At 47.1% G+C, this 21609-nt stretch overlaps 1 protein-coding gene across 4 annotated transcripts in view; it reads right to left on the minus strand.

The window, feature by feature from the left end:
- Positions 1-2985: 2985 nt before the first annotated feature.
- The window catches only part of RPH3A (rabphilin 3A), a gene marked incomplete at both ends in the record, with an annotated part of 61384 nt that continues 42760 nt past the window's right edge, over positions 2986-21609 (minus strand). For all 4 annotated transcript variants that reach the window (XM_082667192.1, XM_082667191.1, XM_082667190.1 and 1 more), the window contains 9 exons: positions 2986-3116; positions 4157-4253; positions 5815-5896; positions 9113-9267; positions 9967-10023; positions 12046-12172; positions 15962-16071; positions 17639-17713; positions 20426-20505. In XM_082667192.1, coding sequence (XP_082523318.1) covers positions 2986-3116; positions 4157-4253; positions 5815-5896; positions 9113-9267; positions 9967-10023; positions 12046-12172; positions 15962-16071; positions 17639-17713; positions 20426-20505 — 914 coding nt within the window. The remainder of the gene's footprint in view (positions 3117-4156; positions 4254-5814; positions 5897-9112; positions 9268-9966; positions 10024-12045; positions 12173-15961; positions 16072-17638; positions 17714-20425; positions 20506-21609) is intronic.

Below are 21609 nucleotides of genomic sequence, written 5' to 3' on the forward strand. Positions count from 1 at the left end.
TGAGAAGCAACCAATCTTCCTGATGAGTTGCTTAAGCTCTTTTGATGTAAGCTGAAAATCTCACTTGTAGTGAGTTTAAAAATCCTTCTGGAAAGTTAGTTACTCACTAGCTCACTTTCAGGACTGTTGAGAATCTCAAGTAAGGGGTCATTTCTGAAAAGGCTCATCGCAGGATGGAAAGTGCTTCAATATAAAAGAGGTGTTTGGTGATCTGCCTTCTTATCATCAGTGCGTTAAGAGCATTGCACAGGGGATCCAACGATCTAGCTCCTTTCCTGGCACTGCAGCCATGAGATGTTGGATGTGCCCATTCCCTTCTCTGGGCTTTGGGTTATTCATCTGTCAGATAAGTGAGCTGACTGAACCAGGCTCTGGCTCAACTCTGTGGTCTCTTTCAGCCTTGAAATTATCTCATTCCATGACCACTAGGGAGTTTTCCCCAAGGTTGGGTTAGTCGGGAAAAGATGAGGATGCTACCTTCTTATTGGGTGGACACCAGCAAAAAGCATTCTTCCAGGAGGGCGTGAGGTCAGTCAAGTTGGCTGGAGCCCACCTTTCCAAGATGATATCCATCAGAAAGCAAACTTCACGGGGGCAGGGACCGCATCTGCCTTGTTTACTGCTGTATCCCCAGTGGCTGGAACATGGTAGATGCTCATTAACTACTGACTATCCAGGTACGTCATGTGTGTTGGTGGGGAGAAAAAGCTTCCAGAAACCAGAGAGGAAAAACCCAGGCCATCAGTTTTCCTGGATATTCCTACTTTATTTTTGGCTACATCATCACAAAGAAAGGCGATGGGTGGTTCTGCATGCACCAGAGGGCGTGTGTGTGTATGTGTGTAGTGTGTGTGTGTGTGTGTGTGTGTGTATGTGTGTAGTGTGTGTGTGTGTATGCGTGTAGTGTGTGTGTGTGTGTGTGTGTGTGTGTGTTCTAGCAGGAAGGTGCTTACATTTACCAGGGAGGGGGCGCGCCTGGACAGAGGCACTGTGAGCTAGCCGCATGCTGAGTCCAGCACCAATGCCAGCGTTAGGCCTGGGAGACACAGCCAGCATGCTTTCTCCTAAGGGCAAACCATGAACAGGAGGCGGGCTGAGAGTGGGCACTCCAAGGGGGCCACTGGAGAGAGAGGGTCAGGAGGGAAGATGGCAGCCAGGAAGCTGCTGGCCATCGTGGAGAAGGCGAAATACCTGGGGTCTAGAAAATGGTTATTCAAGGCAAGAAATCAATGACTTCCAATGACTTGTCAAGGGAGCTAGGGGTGGAGGGCCCAGAAATGGAAGGTTAAAAGATGTGTGTTTGGAGAAAGTGAGAGTTTTAGTGTCCCTCTGGCTACTTCTATAGATAATGGTGGGGTACTGGAGGGGGGGGCAATTTTCATGAAGGAAGACTGACTGGAAATTGGGAAAAATCAAACCTTTCTCACAGGGCACTGAAGATGACCTAACCGTGAACCTTATAATGTTTGTCCTCGTTGCCTTTTCCTCCTTTGAAAAAAAAATTTTTTTTCTTAATTTTTAGGAAGAAAGACTGAACAATTCATGATGGAACAAAAGCCTTTGGTGTCAGGATCTGTCACTCTCTAAAGTTTTATGTCCATGATGGTGTTTTGTTCTCCTGACACAATGAAGAGGGTGCAAGAGATAGAGAGACAGAGAGACCAGAGGCGATTCTGAGTGAGAGACAGGATGCAAGAGAGTCTGAGAGAGAGAGAGAGAGAGAGAGAGAGAGAGAGGGGTGGGGGTGGGGGTGGGGGTCATTTGTTCATTTAGCTAAGAGCAAAGGAAGGAGAAAGGCTAGGGGCTTTGGAGAGGCCTCCTGGAACCCAGACCTCTGGTTTAAGCACGTTCTGCGCCCACTTGGGGAGGCCAGGGGCTGAGAAAGCCCCTCTACGGGGTGTCTACACAGCTTGCAGGATGCTGCCATGCACCCAGGGCAGCGCCAGCAGCAGCCCAAGGCCCGAGGACACCCGGCTCTGCCAAGGGGAGAAGTGGGTGGTTGTAGAAGCTTAGACCTACATGGAAGTTCACGGATTTGCCAGTTTCTCAGCATTTGCTGGTCAGGCTGATGAGAGGCGGCGAGGAGGCGAGGCTGTGTTAAGATACACTTTTCTGCTTTTGCTATTTTACCCCCTCAGAGAGGGAGAAAGAAGAAGGGGCAAGAGGTGGGAGTAGAGAGAAGAGGTGAGAGGGTGAGGAAGGGAGCGGTGAACGTGGCCTTGGGCTAAGGGAAGGGGAAAGAGGAGAGGTGGGGAGGTGGGTGGTAGAGAATGGGAGCTCGTTTCTGCTAGGAAGCAAATAGGGGACATCCTGAAAGTGGGGGGGCTACCCAGTTCCTTTGGGTATTCTGCATGGTCACTTCTTGATGCACCTGGAGCCGGGAGGGTGTGTTCCTAGTCACCGGGGAGTTTAAACATGGGGGTCTGTTTTGTGGCAATTGGGGTGTATGATGTGAAGAGGTGGAGGGACCTGAGATGCTCTATTTCTGCCCAAATGCTTATCCTCACAGCCTTGTCTGGCTCTGCTGACAACTGAGGGTATAGGTGGATGTCGACATAGGAAACAAGTTGTGCGTGTGTGTGTGTGTGTGTGTGTGTGTGTGTGTGTGTTATGTGCGTGTGTCCAAGGCCAGGAGGGTCTAAAGACAGTCCTAAATGATGAAGAGCCTCTGTAATTTACCCAGGCTGAGAAGTTGTTAAATTAACAACCTCCTTGTGAAAAATCTCCCCATCCCCATCCCTATGGCTCCATCCTGGAGGGATCAGAGAGGGGCTGCATTCAGAGCCCGCATCGCAGTGTTGAGGAGAGGGGAGGTTTTTGGTGGCAATGTCCAAGGTGCAGGGGAGACTTCAAAGGCAGGCTCCAGGAGTGATGGGGTTGGGGGAGGCGTAGAGAAGAGAGACCAGAGTGCAACGGGCAGCTGGGACAGGCTGTGGGGTGACGGGGCATGGGCTGGGGCATGGAGGTGGGGACCTGGGCGCCATCCTAATCGCTTGACACGTGGTTCTCATTCTGTAGCTGGTGCCAGCGTTCTATCTTCTTGTCCTTGTTTTTCAGACACTCGTACCAGTGTTTTAAGCGCTCTCCCTTGGCTGAGATCCCCAGCTGGCAGCCTCCTGGAGGACAAGATGGGAAGATAGGGGCAGGCAGTCAGAGTGGAAGGATGCACGGGAATCTCATTCTGGACCCAAGTGTCTAGTTGGGGAAAAACTGCCACCAAGCAGTGACCCACCCCCGCTCCAGCCACTTGGGATCCATTCTCTCTGGAGGTTGTGGTTATGATGTTATTATTACTACTGGCTTTCTCTGCCTACAGACTACCTACTCAAGAACCTGCAATGGCTCCCTACTGTGGCATCAAGTCACAACTTCATTGTCTATTTTTAAAGACCTTCTTTAAGTCATCAATCCACTCACTGAAATTCTCTCTCACTACTTCTGGTACTCATCATCTATTTCCAGAGTCAGTTTCATCACCCTGCTCAATCCTGCCTGCACATCTTTGCTCTTGCTGTATCCGTTGTCTGGAATTCCCTCCCTACTCCACCTGTAATGACTCCTACTCCACCTCATTATTTGGAGGGGGACTGGGAACAGGAGAACCTTCATTCTGGACTTGCAAATAGATTAAGGAGACTTCCTTTGCACCCTATTTTCTCTTTTCCTTTTTCTTTTTTTTTTTTTTGCAGTATGCGGGCCTCTCACTGTCGTGGCCTCTCCCCTTGCGGAGCACAGGCTCCGGATGCACAGGCTCAGCGGCCATGGCTCACGGGCCCAGCCGCTCCGCAGCATGTGGGATCTTCCCGGACCGGGGCATGAACCCGTGTCCCCTGCATTGGCAGGTGGACTCTCAACCACTGCACCACCAGGGAAGCCCTACACCCTATTTTCTGCAGAGGCCACACGCTCCACTCTTCTGTAATTTAATTATTCTGCTGGAGGTGATTTGTTCAGCAAATAACCAATCGTGATCCAATCTTCCCAGCTTTGTAAGCCAAATTGGACCCAAGTGAGGACCATGGGTCCCGACTTAGCGTTTGGACAATGTAATTACCAAAGTAAAGCAGTGCCCTCAACCCTGTGCATCCCTGGGTAAGGCTCCCCCCTCCTGGGAGGATAGAGGATAGGGTTTTCCCCGGGAGCTGGGAGCACTCACCGATGTAATCATTGGACTTGCCAATGTCATAGTCCCAGACTGAGATGTCCAGTGACTTCTTCGCCAGGTCACTATGTTTGATGTCGTAGAAAAATTCCTAGATGCAGCAGAGGAAGACATGTGAGTGACAGGGTTCTCTGAGCCTTCGGCATCGGAAGCTAAGAGGCTGAGTCTTAGGGGTTCATGGACCAAGAGGAGGACCTTGTACTGGGTATCTGGAATCAAAGGGGCCTTTACCCCAGGCCTGAAGAACCCCTCTCAACTAACACTCCATATAATAAAGCCCCCCAGACCCTATAATTCTCTTTTCAATGACACTGCTTGAAGTTGAGAAGACTGGTGGGGTGTTTCTAAGAGGGCTGGTCCTGGTCAAGTTTCCTTAAAGGCAGATAGCCATGAACTCAGTCCTTCCATTCTGATAGCTTCTGAAGTGGTTTTCCTCACTCTCCATTGTTCAGAGATTAAAGGTAGTTGAGGGTTAGGTGCCTATGTTTTCAGATAATCTGATTTTGTCAATAACTCTTCTGCCTAATCACAAAATTCATTCCTGTTCATCTTTAAAACGAACAAGGAAGCAAAAAAAAAAAAAAAAAAAAAAAAAACCCACAAAAACCCATAACCAAAAACTCGTTATCTATCTACCCAAGAATGACCACTGTCAACATTCCCCATGTGTGACCATATTGGTGTCTGTTTTGAAAAATTAATATGAATTTTATACCATATGAAATATATGAATATTGTATTATAGAAATATAATATGAATATACTGTACTGTGGCTTCCTTTTTCCATTTTATAACATATGGTAAAAACCAACTTTGTATGTTAGCAGGTTTTTTTTCCTACATCACCACTTTATTTTTATTTTTATTTTTATTTTATTTTATTTTTTTTTTTTGTGATACGAGGGCCTCTCACTGCTGTGGCCTCTCCCGTTGCGGAGCACAGGCTCCGGACGCGCAGGCTCAGCAGCCATGGCTCACGGGCCCAGCCGCTCCGCGGCATGTGGGATCTTCCTGGACCGGGGCACGAACCCGTGTCCCCTGCATCGGCAGGCGGACTCTCAACCACTGCGCCACCAGGGAAGTCCTATTTTTATTTTTAATTGTTTTTCTGCATCACCACTTTTATGGCTTTGTCTAAGAGCTGTGTGGCTGGACCTAACCTAGTGCTCAACATTTGAGTATTTAGATGCCTGACAAGTCAACAGTGTGAATACAGAGGAATAAGCACATTCAATGGGTATCTAGGTAGTGGCTTTAGCAGGACTGGATGCACTGAGGATGGAGGGAGAGGGAGAGGGAGAGGGCAGTGGCAACTGGGTGGGTGGTAAAGGGGACAACTGCCCCTATTTATTTGCTCAAATATCAGTATTATATACTATTAGAGTTGGTAAAGACATTGGTAAAAGACATTAATTCATTCTCTCTCCAAATATAGTGTCTTCCCTATGACATTCCAAATCTATAGGCTTTTGTTTTAGGCTTGATTTCCTCCAATGATGAGGAACTCATTCCTTCTTTAGATAATTCAAGCTGATCTATGTAAGAAAAAATTTTTTTTTTTTTGTGCTTTACAACTTTCTAGCAGGGAATTTGTTCCTCCCTCACATATAGGAACTATCCCAGAGCATGGCAAAAAATGGGGCAGCCTTACCTCATTAAATTCAGGATTCAACGTTTTCTTCTTAATTTGAGTCTTATGTTTGGCTTTCTTTCCCATATCTGGTTTCAGCCAGCTGAGAGGAGACATGAGAGGCTATTATGGATGAAGTTTAATGAATAAGAACAGCCTCTTAATGACCCCAAAGGTCCTCCCAGTGTCAGGAGAATAATGAACAGATCAGAAAGTGAATCAACATTAATAATGACCAATGTGCATCAGAGCATCTACTTGGTGCCAGGCATTACCTAAGCACCTTATGCATATTTAATCCTCAACAAACCCTAGATGGTACAACCACCCATTTACATATAAGGAAACTGAGCGTTCAGAGTGAAGTTGAGACATGTGCCTCTGGTCACACAGCTGGGGACTCAACCCAGCTGTTGCCTCTGGAGTCTGTGCTCTTAGCTAGGACTTTCTCCCAATGGATCATTGAGAACCTGGAAGACGGTGCCTGGGGCTTCACTACTGATTATCTCTTAAGCTGCCCCCAGGTCCTGGGGAGATGATGAGGATATGGACAAAAGGGAGAAGATGCAAATCTGATTACGATCAGTCTCCTGTTCAAAACTATTCCATGGCTCTCCTTTGACCTAAAGGTGAAGTTCAAAATCCTTAATGTGGCCTTAAGGCTCTACGTGGTTGGGTCCCTGCTCCTGTCCAGCCTGATCTTGTGCCACGTGCTTCACCCCACACCCCATTCACTCTCCTTTCCATCCCAGGGCCTTGCACATACTATTTCTTCTGCCTAGAAGGCTCTTCCCCCAGTGTAGACACAATGCATGACACGTAGTAGGTGCTCAATCAACATTTTCTGGGCGAATAAATAAAATGGGCTAAAAACTCTTAAGAGTTAGGACAATTGGATTCTGATGCAAGCTGTCACTAGCTGTGCAACTCTCAACATGAGTGTAATTTCGGCATGCCTCAGCATCCCAATCTGTAAAGAAGGCAAACTTTTCTTTCTCACTCACAGAACTGCTTTTGAGGATAATCTGAAAGAAGAGATACAAAAGGGGATTTGAAAGGTACCAGATGCTGAACAAAAATAAAGGGCAATTCTGACTTTAAAAAACTTTGTTGGATCTTAAGTTGGTTAATGATCTCCTGTTTTCTTTTTTACAATGCCCACCAGGGCAGCTGATTCACTGGTGACCACTGCAACTCTACTTCTTCTGGAGGGTTGGGTAGATGGGAGAAGGGGTGGTGGGGAGAGTTATTTAAGAAAAACAATTTGCATGTGTCTGGGATTCAGTGGAGTACAGGACAGGAGCCCAGGAGCTAATGTTCTCTATTGGACCATGTGGGAAAATTAGAAAATTACACAAAATTACTCCTAGAAATCAAACGCGTTCCAGACATGTGTGTTCTTTTGTTAACTAAAATCCTCTTTCAAAGAAAATCTGGAGCAAAGTCCACTGTGGCCTGATTTGTAGCCATGACCTTAAGGGAAGCATTGATTTCTATTGTCAGAGGCAGTGCGGATGGGGGAAGGAGTGTCTCCCAGGTTGGAGAGATCATTAATAAACACTCTTTGCCATGAGTAAGATAGTGATAGTAATTATTTATACAATAATGGCAGGTATTTGTTGAGCACCGACTCCATGAAAATGTATCTCTCAGATCTCCAACTGCAGGGGGAGACTGACAAGCTGCTGGGCTCTGAATTCACCACTATGTTTTCATGTGGCCATGCTCCCCACAGGCTACTCTCAGCAAGTACCTGAGCCAGCAGCGACAGTAGGCAGCCCCATTTCTGGGAGATGCGGGGCTCCTCTAATGGGCGACTGCGCTCAAGGATTCCGCACCACAATGGTTGAAACTTAACAGAACTGCACTGCAGTCTAAGACTCTTCCTGCCCAACCATCCCCCCACTACCCCCCAGGAAGCAGACGTGCACCAGGCCTGTTGTCTCTATGGTCCTCCTCCAGCTCTCTCTCAATTTTCCTTCCCAGGCGCTTTCCCCAGCAAATCTCCTAGCATCTCATCTAGTCTTGGTGTCTGCTTCTTGGAGGACAGGACCAAATGACCAATACTACTCTTCCCATTTCATAGATGAGGACATAGAGGCCCAGAGATGTTAAGGCATGAGCCCAAGGTCACACAGCTGGAGAATATTGAAGACTATTGGATCTGGGATTCAAACCCGGGCAGTCTGGATCCAGAGCTCAGGCTCTCAACAACAACCACATAAACACACATTTTACTGCCACAAGCAAGGCAGAATTCTATTCAGAGTAGCTAAATGTTTCTGTACCAGGCGTAATTTTATTCCTTTTATATGGTATCTCATTTGAGCCTTATGGCCACTCTTGGAAATAAGTGGACTTGGTTTTTCCACTTTACCAATGAAGAATCTGAGGCTCAGAGACATCAAATAACTTGCTTACAGTTACATAGCTGGTAGCTGGCAGAGATGGGAGGTGCATCCCATGTCTGATTCAATGGCGGCTTGGAGAATGTGCCTGAAGGACCTCCAACTACAGGGAACATAAATGACCAAGGCCCCAGCTGCCGCGCTTGGAAATCCATGCCATGTTTGTGCCAAGCCACACTCCCAGCTGACTACCGAACATGGCAGGGATACCTATGGCAGGCCTACTCCTAGGAGACATGGGCCTCATGTGATGGCCAGTTTTGGCTTGAGGACTTCCTGATGGCTTTGCTGAACTTGCATCTGGGATGCTTCCACCCATCCCTCCCTCCCTTGTCCCCTCACTTAGGGTCAGACTCGAATGGCCGTCTAACTGCTGTCCCATTTCCCCTGACTCTCCCCCTACTTTCCCTCACACAGGCATTTCTCCTCTGTTTAATCCCCTCTTGGCATCTTCTCAGAGGACCCAGAACACAAAGTCTCTCTTATTCCCCACGACTGAGATAACTGGAATAACCCCAAAGCCTAAGGTCTTTTCTTTGAGCATTTCCAGACTGAATCCAGAAAAAGTCAGGTTGCTTCTTTGGTGGTGGGGCTCTGGACTCTGGAGGGATGTGTTGCTGATTCCCAGGTGCTACAAATGGGATTACTGTAACCTTGCTGACCATCCCTCTCCCACAGGAGGAGAGCCACAAAACTTCTCACATGGGTGGGTGACACACCAGGCTGACTGAGACTCCAGACTCACACTCACCGGTTCTGGGCATCCGTCTCACTGTGTGACCTTGGGCAGGTTCTTTGCCCTCTCTGGGCCTCAATGTACAATGATCTTGGGGAAGCTCTCTGGTTCTCTCTTTGCAAGGATCTAGGACCCCCCTCTGGGGCCCATTTATAGTCCCCAGACATTGACTCACAGCTTGACGAATGGATCTGAGTAGCCATTGGCGTCCATGGCCGCCAGGTGCACGCAGCGTATGATGCCCACAATGAGGCCTCCCTGCTGTGTGCTGTACATGAGGGACACCAGGATCTTGCCGCGTTCCTCTGTGTCACCAATACGCTCCACCTGCTGCAGTAGGAGAACAGGGTGTGTGGGCCTAGGAGGGAAGGGGTCTGGGCAACGTGGATGGCGATCATTAAAGAGAGAGTCTGTGGAAAGTAGGAGGAGGTGGGCCAGTGCTAGTGCAATCAGCACTACAGACAGAAGACACCCCAGACTCCAGGGAGGAGCAAATGATGAAAGCCACGGGGCCCAGTCCTAGGCACATGGGGGCCAATGGCTTTACCCTTAGACACGGACTGACCCTGACTCTGATCATAGGCTGAGCTTGACCCTGATTCCAACGTGACTCAGCTCAGACTCCCCCCATCCACCCAGTTTTCTCAAAAGTGCAGTTCTTGGGGCCGAGGGCATGGTTGTGAAGCCAAACTCCAGCCTCTGCCAGACACACAGCTCAGAGAACCTGCCCTACATCCCCATGGAGGGAGCGTGGCATTGCTCGAGTGCAGCAGAACTGCCAGCAGAGCTTCTGCCAAGGTCAAGGGTGTTTCTCGGTTATGAGAGGATGGGGCTTCCCCCACCTTGGGGGCTCCAGGTGTGAAACGCATGCTCCTGGTCTCATGTTCTAATGCCTTGGGCAAGGGCACCTCTCATGGTGAACCAACAGGCAGGTGGTTTGGGGTAAAAGAGTGGGAAAGGGGCCAGGGAGGGAGAGAAAAGGGAGATGCCAGACCCCGACTGTGGCTTCAACACCCACTCAGCGCTCACCTCCTCCTCATAAAGGGCCATGCCTCGGGCTGACCCGGTGGTTCCAGCACGCTTCATCTTGAGGAAGGAGACAGAAAGGAAAAATAACATTGTCAATGGGGCTCATCTCCCTACACAAGAAAAACCAGAAACACCTTCTCCCCTCCACTGGCATCCAGAGCCATGAGGATGGGTTCTCCAAGCTTCTGTGGCCCTCCAGCTTTCCCCCATTCAGCTAAAATGTATATAACATTAACCATTTGAGAGACCATGTTAATGCACAACAGCCTATTGACGTAGGTTGTATTACTATCCCCATTTTACAGATGATGACACTGAGGGTCACAGTGGTTAAACCACTTGCCACAACCAATAAGTGGCAAAGTAGCCCATACACAAAACAGATAAGATTTTGTCTGCTCTGGATGAAGTGGCACAGGGGCCACCAGGTGCTTCTTCCCCCATGGCTCCTAAGGCCTTTTGCAGGATTCTAAGGCTCTGGGGAACACCATGTGAAAAGCACTGGTTAAATCCAACCTCTCCACTTTAGAAATGAGGAAAACTGAAGTCCAGAGGAGAGGGGTCAGAGCTTATGAGGTCCCTGTCCTTAGTGGGGCATAAGAGGGGAGTTGGTGGTGGGAGGTTTAAGAGCAAAGGAGATGATCAGCAGGGTTGTGGGGCCAGTGCGGGCCTGTCCTGCCACCTCTGTGCCTCTGAGGCTGGCTGCGTCCATCACAGTGAGATGGCAGACCCAGGAGCTGACCAACTGGACTCACTGAGTGACGGAAGGATGACAAAGCCTGAAGAGCCAACTGTTACCAGGCAAAGACCCAGAGGAAAGGCTTCATTCCTAGGCACATCTAATGATTTATTGGGAGCCTGGCATTCGGTGTAAATTCTTCCTTGCAATTCTCCCTGTTGTGTCTTCCTTTGTCTGTGCTATAAAATATGGTGCAGCACACAGATAGTCCATCCTCAGGCTGGCCATCTGGTGGGAGGATGCTGCAGGAGTCCCCCTCCCACCCCCCACGGCTTCCCGATGGGGCGCTGGCCCACTGCCCAGGGGGAGCAGGCACGCAGGTCATTGCAAGAAAGCTGGGCTCTGGCTGGTGCCTGAGAACACGGTCCCTGACTTGCGGTATGACCTTGGCAACTCGCTCCTCTTTTTGGGCCCCAGGTGGCTCAGATGTAAAAAAGGGTAGGTTGGATTATGTCTAAAAATACAGATTGCTAGGTCTCACCCTATCTTGCTAAGTCAGAATATCCAGGGAGATCCCCCACAGAATCTATTTTGTAAACTCTGGTTTTAAAATCTCTAGTTGATTCTGAGGTGTAGCCCAATTGGACAACCTCGATTTGGTTCTTGTTCTTTCTCAAAAGGTGAGTATCACATCTAACAATAACAGTTTTAATGCTTTACATGTACTTTTACATTAATCCTTAAAAGACCCTATGAGGTTGGTACTATATTATCCCATTTTACAGACAAGAAAACTGAGGCACAGATAGGTTAAGTCATTTGACTCAAGTTATACTATAAGTGGCAGAAACTGGGACTCAATCCCAGTCTGGCTCCAGAGCCTATGCTCTTACGCGCTATGGTATCCTGCCTCCTGTGTATCTCTATGATTCTTTATGACTTCTTGACTGACAGGTGGCTAAGGCAGTATTATTTACTATAATAACAACAGTTAATTTATGAGTGCTTATTAGGTACTAGGTTCTGCCTCCTATGAGGCAGGTGCTGTTGTAACACCCATTTTAGAGACAAGAAAAACTGAGGCCCAGAATAGTTCAGACCCTTGGTGAAGGCCAGGGAGCAGGGAAACGGCAGAGCTGGCTTTGAACCCAGGCAGGCCACTCTGCCACACCACTCTGACCTTCAGAAGTGATGCTAACACAGGGTTGGTAGAAGGCATAGCCAGGATGCAACCCCCATGTTCTGACCTGAAATCTTCACCCTCCCTCCAACAGCTGCCAAAGCCCCTCTCCTGTCTGGCACCCTACAGATCTATCACATCCTTTACAGCCCCAAAAGAAGGCAGCACCCACCTCTCCAACTCTTCTTCCCCATTGAACCCTTGGGGCAAAGGCACTCACCGGGATCACCCGCTCCAGACAGATATTGAAGTTCTTCCTCTGGTTGGGCTTCAATTTTTTGAGCGAGAATCTGGTCTCACCAATAAACTCGTTATGGCCAAATTTGTCCTCATCACAGACAGAGATCCTGCGATTGACATAAAGGATGGAGAAAGAAAGAAGAGCATATATTGAGCTCCTACTATGTGCCAAGAGCTCTGATTGATGCTGGCAAGGAACGTGTAATGTGCACAGGAATAATACAACTTCATATTTATGGAGCACTAGGCCAGGTACTTCTAATTTCTTCGTGATCACAGGATAACTTAACAAGCAATAACATACACAAATCTTAAATTTCTAGCTTGTTGGATTTTTGAATTTGCATACACCCATGTAACTACCACTCAGATAGATCAAGATATAGAACACTCCAGCTCCCAGAAGACCCTCATGATCCCTCCTAGTCACTACCTCCCTCAGAGGTAATCACTATCTTGTTCTCTTGGCAAGATTCAGTGTCTTGTTTTTGACTTACATTTAAATAAAATCAGATGTATACCCTTTTACATTTGGTTTCTTTTGTTCAACATTATGTCTGTGAGATTCATCCATGTCTATAGTTATTTGTCCCTTTTTTGGTTGTATAGTATTCTATTGTGTAAATACGTTGTAATAATTTTGCTAATTATGGGCATTTGGTTTTGAGCCATTTCTAGCTGTTATGAATAAAGCTGCAATGGAACATTCATGTTCATGTCTTTTCTATATGCATAGATACATATTTCTGTTAGGTATCTTCCTAGGAGCAGAATTGCTGAGCCATGGACTACACACAAGTTTAACCTCAGTAGAAACTTCTAAACAGTTTTCCAAAGTGATTCCACCAGTTACACTCCCACCAGCAGTTTATGCAGGCTCTGGTTGCTCTTCATTCTAACTTCGATTTTGTCGGTCTTTAATTTTAGCCATTCTGAGTGGGCCATAGTATCTCCTTGTAGTATTAATTTATTAGTATTCCATAAGATGTTGTGGAAAAAACCCAAATGAACTTTTTGGCCAACCCAATACATTTCCCTGATGATTAATGAAGTTCAGCCCCCTTTACATCTACTTTATGGTCATTTCAGCATCATCTGTTGCAAAGTTAGGCTAGGAACTTAGCTGACTCTTCTCATTTAATTCTTTCTCCCCCCAGACCTCTGAGTTTCCCACTTTGGAGAGGAGACTGGGGCCCAGATATGTTGAATAATTTTTCCCCAGTAAGGGGCAGAACCAGAATTTGAAGCTCCTGATTTCCAGAACACTATATTGTCTTTTGCTATCTACTTTGCACAGCATTGAGTAGACCAGAGGCACAAAAAGGGGCAGGTCATGAGAAAGGTCCCTCAGGAGGCCAAAAGGACCAATCGAGGCATGATAATTCATCCTGACATATACTAAGAGGAAGAAAGGACTTTTCCCCCCATGGGGGACAGACAGGAACTAACAGCACCTTGCTTCTTGGCCATTAACATTTGTTGAACAAGGTTCAAAGTTCTGAAGGGTCAGAACACCCTCCTGCTGAGCCCCACACTGTACACAACTGGAGAAAGAAATTGTCTCCATTCAGCCAGTGGGGGTGTAAACACCACCATCCTTTCTGCAGGACAGTATGTCTCCAAAGACTCACGAATAATCACCATTTTTGACCTAGTAACGCCACTTCTAGGAATTTACCTTGAAGACATAAGTGAAAAAATACGTAACTACAAAGATCTTTACCACAGTTTTGTTTATAGTTGTGAAAAAGCAGAAATAACATAAGTATTCTATAATGGGGGGACTTCTCAAGAAAATTATGAAGTAACCCTAAAAATGTAACAGTATGCATTGAAAATAATGTTGTAATTGCTCATCAGGGAAATGCAAAACCACAATGCGACACCATTACACAACCGCCAGAGTGGCCAAAATGGAAAAGTGTTGATGAGGATGTGAAGCAACTGGAACTCCCAGACATTGCCGGTAGCAGTGTAAATTGGTGCAATCACTATGGAAAACTGGCAGTTTCTAATAAAGCTAAACATATACATACACCATGGCTCAGCCATTACACTCCCAGATGTATATACAACAGAAATGTATGCAAGAAATAGCTACTAGAATGTTCCCAGCAGCACTATTTGTAATAGCCCCAAACAGAAAACCAACCAAATGCCAATTAACGGTAGAATGAATAAATAATATCGTGTTATATTCACACAATGGAATACTAAATAGCAATGAGAAAGAACAACCTACAAGTACCCACAACTCGGATGAGTATCACAAATATACTATTAACTGAAAGAAGACAGACATAAAGGAATTATGTGGTATGATTTCATTTGTATAAAGTACAGAACTAGATGAAATTAATTTTTCCTGTTAGCAGTTAGGGTAGTGAATCCCCTGGGGGAAAAGGTCCTCACTGGAAGGGGGCACAAGGGGAGGGCTTCTGTAGCCTGGGAATGTTCTGTTCTCTTAACCCAGTGTGTTCACTTGGTGAAAATTCATCAATCTGTACACTTTTTCTGTGTGCACTTTTCTAAATGGATGTTATTACATTGCAATAAAAATGTTTATGTTTCCTTAAAATAATATTGTAGCTGATAGGAATGTACTTGGAACAGCCCAGTTTGTATGCCTTGCCAAATTAAAAAGACCCACACCCCATATTCTGTGATCCAGCAAATATCCCTCCTTAGTTTCTGTCCTAAGGAAATACTCATATGAACACAAGGAAGCATGAAGAATGCTCATCGCAAATTTGTTTGTAATAGAAAAAAGGTAGAAGCTATCTAAATGTCTGTCCACAGGGAACTGGATAAAGTGGTAAACAGTTACATAAAATTTTAAGACATGCCAACAATACCATATATTGTTTATAGATACATAATTAAGTAGCTGAAGCATAGGACACACTTGGAAATGATACCCATAGAATTCAGGATAGTGTTTCGCCCTGGGGAGGAAAGAAGAGAAAGGGGTGGGGGATGAAGTATACAAAAGGAGCTTCAATTTGCATCTGTAGTGCTTTATTCCTTACAAAAAAGAGCTGAAGCAAATACAACAAATATTAAGATTTTTGAAAGACTGAGTATTGGGTTCACGGGTATTTGTTTTTATTATATTCTATATTTTTCTGTATATTCATAACACTTAATAATAAAACACTAAAAAAATCTGTGATAGACCCATGCTATGGAGTACTCTGAAGCAGTTAAAAATTAGGTAGATCTAAATGTCTTCTCATGGCCACAGCCCCAAGATATATTGTTAAGGAAAAAGACACGTTCCAGATATATTCAACATGATATTTCTTATATTGTAAACGACAGTGTGTGCGTGTGTATATATATACACATATATATACAGTGTATGTATGTACATAATGAATATACACACGCTCACAGAAGGAGAAAGGCAACCCAGGCTGAGGGAGGGGACTAACATCTGAAAGCAGCTTTGTTTTCTCAATAACTCTTTACAAGAACAATGTACTCATTTATTACTTATATAATTTAAAATGCATTTTAATACACTGTAGAAGAATATGAAGTGGCGTCAGTATATTGTTAAGTGAAACTGGCTGATTACTTAATAGGATGGTCCATCTTTATAAACACTTTTAAAAACACTCAACTTTATTAAAAAAAAAAACTTTCGCACACACACACACACACACACACACAAACACATACACACAAAACCCAAATGTCCAGACACCAAGATGTTAACAGTTTCACTTATCTGTATTTTCAAAAGTGTCTATCAGGAATATATATTGCTTTTTAGAAGAAAAAAAGAAACAAAAAACTACTCTGAGATGTTTTAAAGCGCTGCCCCCAGGAACCACGCATGCCTCAGTCTGCCCAGCCTCAGGCCCCTCTCTGCCCACCCTCCCGGCAAGCACCTGAGGGTCTTCCTCTGCATGTCTTCATCCGTGATGCCATGATAGACCAGAGTCTCATTCCAGATGGGATTTCGGGTGTTCCGCAGGGTTTTTGTACGAAGCTTGTTGGACTAGAACCCAGACAGACATCTGTCTCAGTGGGGAGTCAGCCCTGCAGCTCCATCCCTTGGGCTCATTTGCGATGGGTGGGTGACTTAGGAGTCCACTTCCCTCAGGAGTGTCCAGGGGCTCTGTTGCTCCCAAATACATGTTCTCAGGGAGTGGGGTCATCCTCTAGGGTGCATCACCAACACTGGATACTGGGCCAGCCCTCCCTCCAGGTACTGGGCCCCCTCTTTGAACTCTTTATAAAGATTAGAAAGCAAAGATATTTTTCTTTGAGAAAAAGTATTGTTTCTAGGCCAGGGAAGCAGAAATGAGAGTCTCCCATTCCTAGGCAGTGAAGAAATAATTTCTGGGGATATTGGGATGGTCCCCTCTGTTTCCCCAGATAGCATCCTCCATGCCTGAAATTCCTTAGAGAGGACAAAATTTTTCATTTTACTCTAAGAGAGAAGGTTAGAAACGCACCTGGTAGCCTGGTGCGAAATCTAATTCATTCTAACATGTAAGTGACTGATTGGATTCTTTGGCAAAGCAGGTTTGGATTTAGGAGTGGGCAAAGAAGTGGGTCAAGGAGAAGCAAACGTCGCTGGGGAGTCAGAAGGAGTAGTGGCCAACAAGTTTGGCCATGGCCAGGTGGGACTGTCTTTCCTTGATCCAAACAAAAAAAGAGATAAAGTGTATGTGCCCGTGCGTGTGCGTGTGCGTGTGTGTGTGTCCTTTTTTGTCTTATGGGGCATTTGATACTTGCAGAGATTTTTTTTTTTTTTTTTTGCGGTATGCGGGCCTCTTACCACTGTGGCCTCTCCCGCCACGGAGCACAGGCTCCGGACGCGCAGGCCCAGCGGCCATGGCTCATGGGCCCAGCCGCTCCGTGGCATATGGTATCTTCCCAGACTGGGGCACGAACCCGTGTCCCCTGCATTGGCAGGCGGACTCCCAACCACTGCGCCACCAGGGAAGCCCTTGCAGAGATTTTTGAAAGGCATTTTTCTAAGATCATGTAACCAAGTATATAGGCAGCCTTGTTTTTAGGACATCCATGTCAAATTAACACAACAAAGCAAAAAATAAAGCCCAAGAAGGCACACGTCCATTTCCAGCCATGTGCTCTGAGTGGGTCAATCCAAAGAAAGGAGAATTAATCTCACTTTCCCTCCCAGAAAGGTGGAAGGGATGGGGGTAAATTTTCTCTTAATAATAGAACCTTTTCTCAAGTTATCTGGAAAGAGTTAGTCATTTCTGTTGAGAGATGTTTGGCTGGGGCAAAAAATGGGTGGGGGAGGTGGACCATGGTCAGCACTGGGGAGCCCTGAAGGTGTTTGAGCAGGTCAAGGGCATAATCAGGGTATCTGCTTCTCTCCTGGATCCCAGGTTTCTGAGTTAGAGAAATGAGCAGAGCCCCTGCCTCTTGAAGGAGAATGGCTCTGGCCCATCCCTTACCCCTTGTAAGAACTTTGCCAATCAGGGAAGAGGGGGTTTGGGGAGGGCTATTTTAGGCTCTAAGCTGGGAACCTTGGGTGCTTTCCAGAGCCCATGTGCCCCCCTTGCCAAGAGGCCCAGGCCATATGGTACCTTGCTGGCTCCCGGCAGGAGGTGCAGCTTAACGTAGGGATCGGCCAAGCCATTGGAATCCATGGGCTTCAGTCCCTGTAAGAGAAGAAGGCAGTGGCGTGAGGGCCTGGGGAGGGCTGGGCGCTCAGCTATCACAGGCAATGGGCACAGCTATCACCCCATCCTGTGTGCTTCCCCTTGCAAAGAAAGAGAAGGGAAATGCAGTATCTTGAAATGAGCACTGGAATCCGGCAGACGGGGTTTAAAGCCTGGCCAAGTCACTTACTGGATGTGTGACCTTAGGCAAGTTTCTTAACCTCTCTGAGTCTCATTTTCCTCACCTGTCAAATGGGATGCTTCATGGGCTGGTGAGATTTAAACGTGATCCCATCGGTAAAGTGCTTGGCACAGTACCTGGCACACAGGAAGTGCTCCAACAAGGCTGGATTGTTATTGCTGGGATGGGAGGACATGTCCCAGAATGGGTGGGAGAGGAGGAAAGGCCAGCGAAAGGAGGCCTGAGTTCTGGCCCTGGCCCTTGCACTCACTTCTGAGACCGCAGTTTCTCCATCCGTATGATGGGGATCACAATCTCTGCCTGGCCCCCCTCACAGAGCTGGCTAAAATGGCTAAAATGGCTAAAATGAGTCACTGTGGGGGAGAGCAGTTTGTCCGGGGTAGGAGTTAAGCTGGGCTTGTTAACATGAGCAGTTCCAAAATTCCCGGGGCTCAGATATGCTCTGCCCATCCCCCTAGGCCCTGGCTGAGGCAGGTGTCTTATCTCTGGGCTCCCACTCTCTTCTCTCACAGCACTAATCCCCAATCCCATGTATCGTGCCCTGTGATCTCCGGGGACTTCAGTTTCCTCAGCTGTTCAGTGGGGCTGATCACAGACCCTGCTTCATGGGATTCTTGGAGGGTAAAATGAGATCTCACCTGTGAAGGCTGAACTCTGGCCCTGGCACAAGTTCAGTATGAACAACGTTTGCTACTACTAGGTGGGGAGAGGAGGCCACAAAGTGGGGTGCAAGGAGGAAATCTGGCCGGGTAGCCTAGAAGGTAAGAGCATAGGCTTTTGAGCTGGACAACACTGGTTCAAATCCCAGCTCCACCACTTCCTGGCTGTGTGATTTGGGCAAGTCCCTTAATCTCTCTGTGCCTCAATTTCCCCATCTATAAAATGAGAACGATGATGAAACCTTCCTCATAGGTTTGTTGTGAAGATTAAATGGGAAGAAATAATTTGTAGAAAGCCCCAGAGGGTATACTATACTCAGGAGATGCTATAGTGCTGGGTTCTTGTCCATTTCTCCATGAGGGCACAGTCTATTCTCGCTCATTTTAACATTCCCCAACATTCAGGGTAGTTCCTGGTACAGAGTAGGTACTTAATAAACATGTCTGGAATGTCTGTTTGGATTGGGAGGTTACAAATTGGCAGACGCTGTGTTTTTCAAATTTGAACTTGAACATCTTTGTTTGGGTCCTGCTCACATCAGTTTAGTTTACCAAAGTTACTACCATTCCCTAATGTCTCACATGTTTTTCTCATCTCTTTACCAGCCCAGCCCCTGAGCCGTTGAGTTTTCTGTACCCCTGTCGCAAGGGGGCTGTAATGGTGTGGCTTTCCCCCATTTCTGGAGCTGGAGATGGTTACATCTGGATTCAAATCCAGCTCTATCCCTTACCAGCTGAGTGGCCTCAGGCTTTAACTTTCTAAGCCTCAGTTTTCCCATCTGTACAATGGGGCTAATAATAATCTCTTCCTCAGAGGTTCCTATGAAGATGAAATAAGATAACGTAGGGCCTTACCTCACCGTGCTATTGGAGGGCACGTGTAAATGCATCTAAGTGCCTGCTGAAGAAGTGACCTGGGTACGTTGATCTAGAAGTTGTGTTAAGCATTTCATACATTATTGATCATCCAAACTGGGACATTTTGTGAGTGGAAAGGAGAGTTCTTAATTATTTCATCAAGGCAACAGGCATAGCTGGGGACCATCTGTGCAAACTGGGACACCCCGCCACCTTCCACGTAACACTCACCAACATCCTCATGGAAGAGACTCTATTATTATCCCTGAGGCACAGAGAGGTTAACTTCCCCCAAATCCCACAGCTAGGAGGGGCGGAGCTGGTATTTGAACCCAGGAAGTCTGGTTCCTGAACCTTGCTTGTTATTTTCTATAGACCAGACTTGGGGCAGGGGGAGATCCTGGTCAACTACTTCCTGGGATTAGCATTGGCATCATCCAGCTTTCTTTGCGGGCTGCAGTAAAGTTGGCTCACTGCCCCTGGAGCCTGTAGCATGGAGATGCTCTTCCAATCTGGTTTGCCTCGCCCCCCCTCCCCACCCCAGAAGCCCAGATTACTGTCCTTGTATCTGCAACAATAAGTCCTGACTCAGTCTGTAGCTCCAGCTTGACAGCCCCGTCTATAGAAGGAGCTGTTCAGTGGCATGTCAGCTGTCAAGTTAGGCTGTCACTGCTCCCAGGTGACACCTCTGAGATCCCCTCCAGAGGGTGTGGATGGGGCTGGGCAGATCTTGGCTCTGCCCTTGAAGCTTGGTTTCCTCCACTCCCAGGAGGCAGCTGCAGTTAAGTGAAACCCCTCTGGGACCTTCCCCGGAGGAAGTCCTCCCTGCAAAGGAATTGGCCGTGGCTAATTCCTGCTCTTTCCTCATCACTGTCACTGTCACAGATAGACAAGGCAATGACAGGAGACAGACATGGTCACCCATGCCCTCCCCAAGTCCCCTAGAAATGCCAGAACATCCTAAGTGGTCCCCAGCTTGGCCCCCTTACCCACCTTGGCCTTTATGATGGTGCAGTGCAGGGAGCTGTTGTCCTGGTCGTAGAGAAGGCTGAACTCCAGGGCACCCAGGGTGGCTGAAGAAGACAGAGGCAGGTACCAAGAGGACATTAATTCATTCAACAAACATTTCCTGAGCACTTACCGTGTGCCCAGTCTGGGCTAGCCATTGAGCCTACAGAGGAGAGGAAGACTCATTCCCTCTGGACTCCCCATCCTGGTAGACCCTCCTCTTCTTTGGAACCCTCAGCACACCTGTGATCAGTTAATCATTTGTGCAATTGCCTACTTAATGACTTCCATCTGCTAGGTTGAGAGTCCCATGAGGGCAAGGCTGTGACTGCCCTGTTCACTGCTATGTCCCCGCTGGGCACAGTGCAGGGCACACAGTTTGTGCTCACTTACTTGCTGAAGGAATAAATGAGTCTCAGCATTTGCTGTTGCCTCTGTCTGGAATGCTCTCTCTCTAGAACCTCACATGGCTAGTGCCTTTTCATTATCCACATCACAGCTTAAATGTCACCTCCTCAGAGAAACCCTCCCTGATTGCTCCATCTAAAGCAGCCACCCTCATGGTCATTCGCCCTATTTTATTTCCTTCACGGTGCTCTGTCTTTATTTGAAATGAACTCATTGGTATGTTTCTCTCCACTAGAATATTAGTCCCATTAGATCAGCCATCTTGTCTGTTATTATTTTTTTTCTTTTTTTGCCATGGTAACCCTAGCACTTAGAATAGTTTGGGGGCACCTCGTAGGTGCTCAATAAATACTTGTCAAATATAGAGATGAGTGAGGGAGGGAGTTGAATACAGAGACAGGCTTGTTATAAATCACTAGGGACAGCTCCTAACAGGGACATACACCGGCTGGGAGGGATCTTCTAGGCTTGGCAGGTCAGCAAAGAGACACTTAAGGCAGATGGAAGGAGCAGTGGCCACTGCTCCAGGCAGAAGGACCAGGATGTGGAAAGCCAGGAAGGTGGGATAGACATGGTGCATTTCCAGGGCAGAAACAGCCCCCAGCCAGCGAGGTGGGGTTAGGCTCCTCAGACTCCTTTCCCCTGAGCCTGCAGACTCATGACCCCTGCGAGAGACAGGACAGCTGATATTCCCTCCAGGTCTGGCCTCTGGCCTGCTGCAGCAATGAGACTGTCAGTCCCTCCACTCACTGGCCATATGA

This window comes from Grampus griseus (assembly GCF_964374135.1).
Source record: "Grampus griseus genome assembly, chromosome: 12".
In the NCBI taxonomy this organism is placed as follows: domain Eukaryota; kingdom Metazoa; phylum Chordata; class Mammalia; order Artiodactyla; family Delphinidae; genus Grampus; species Grampus griseus.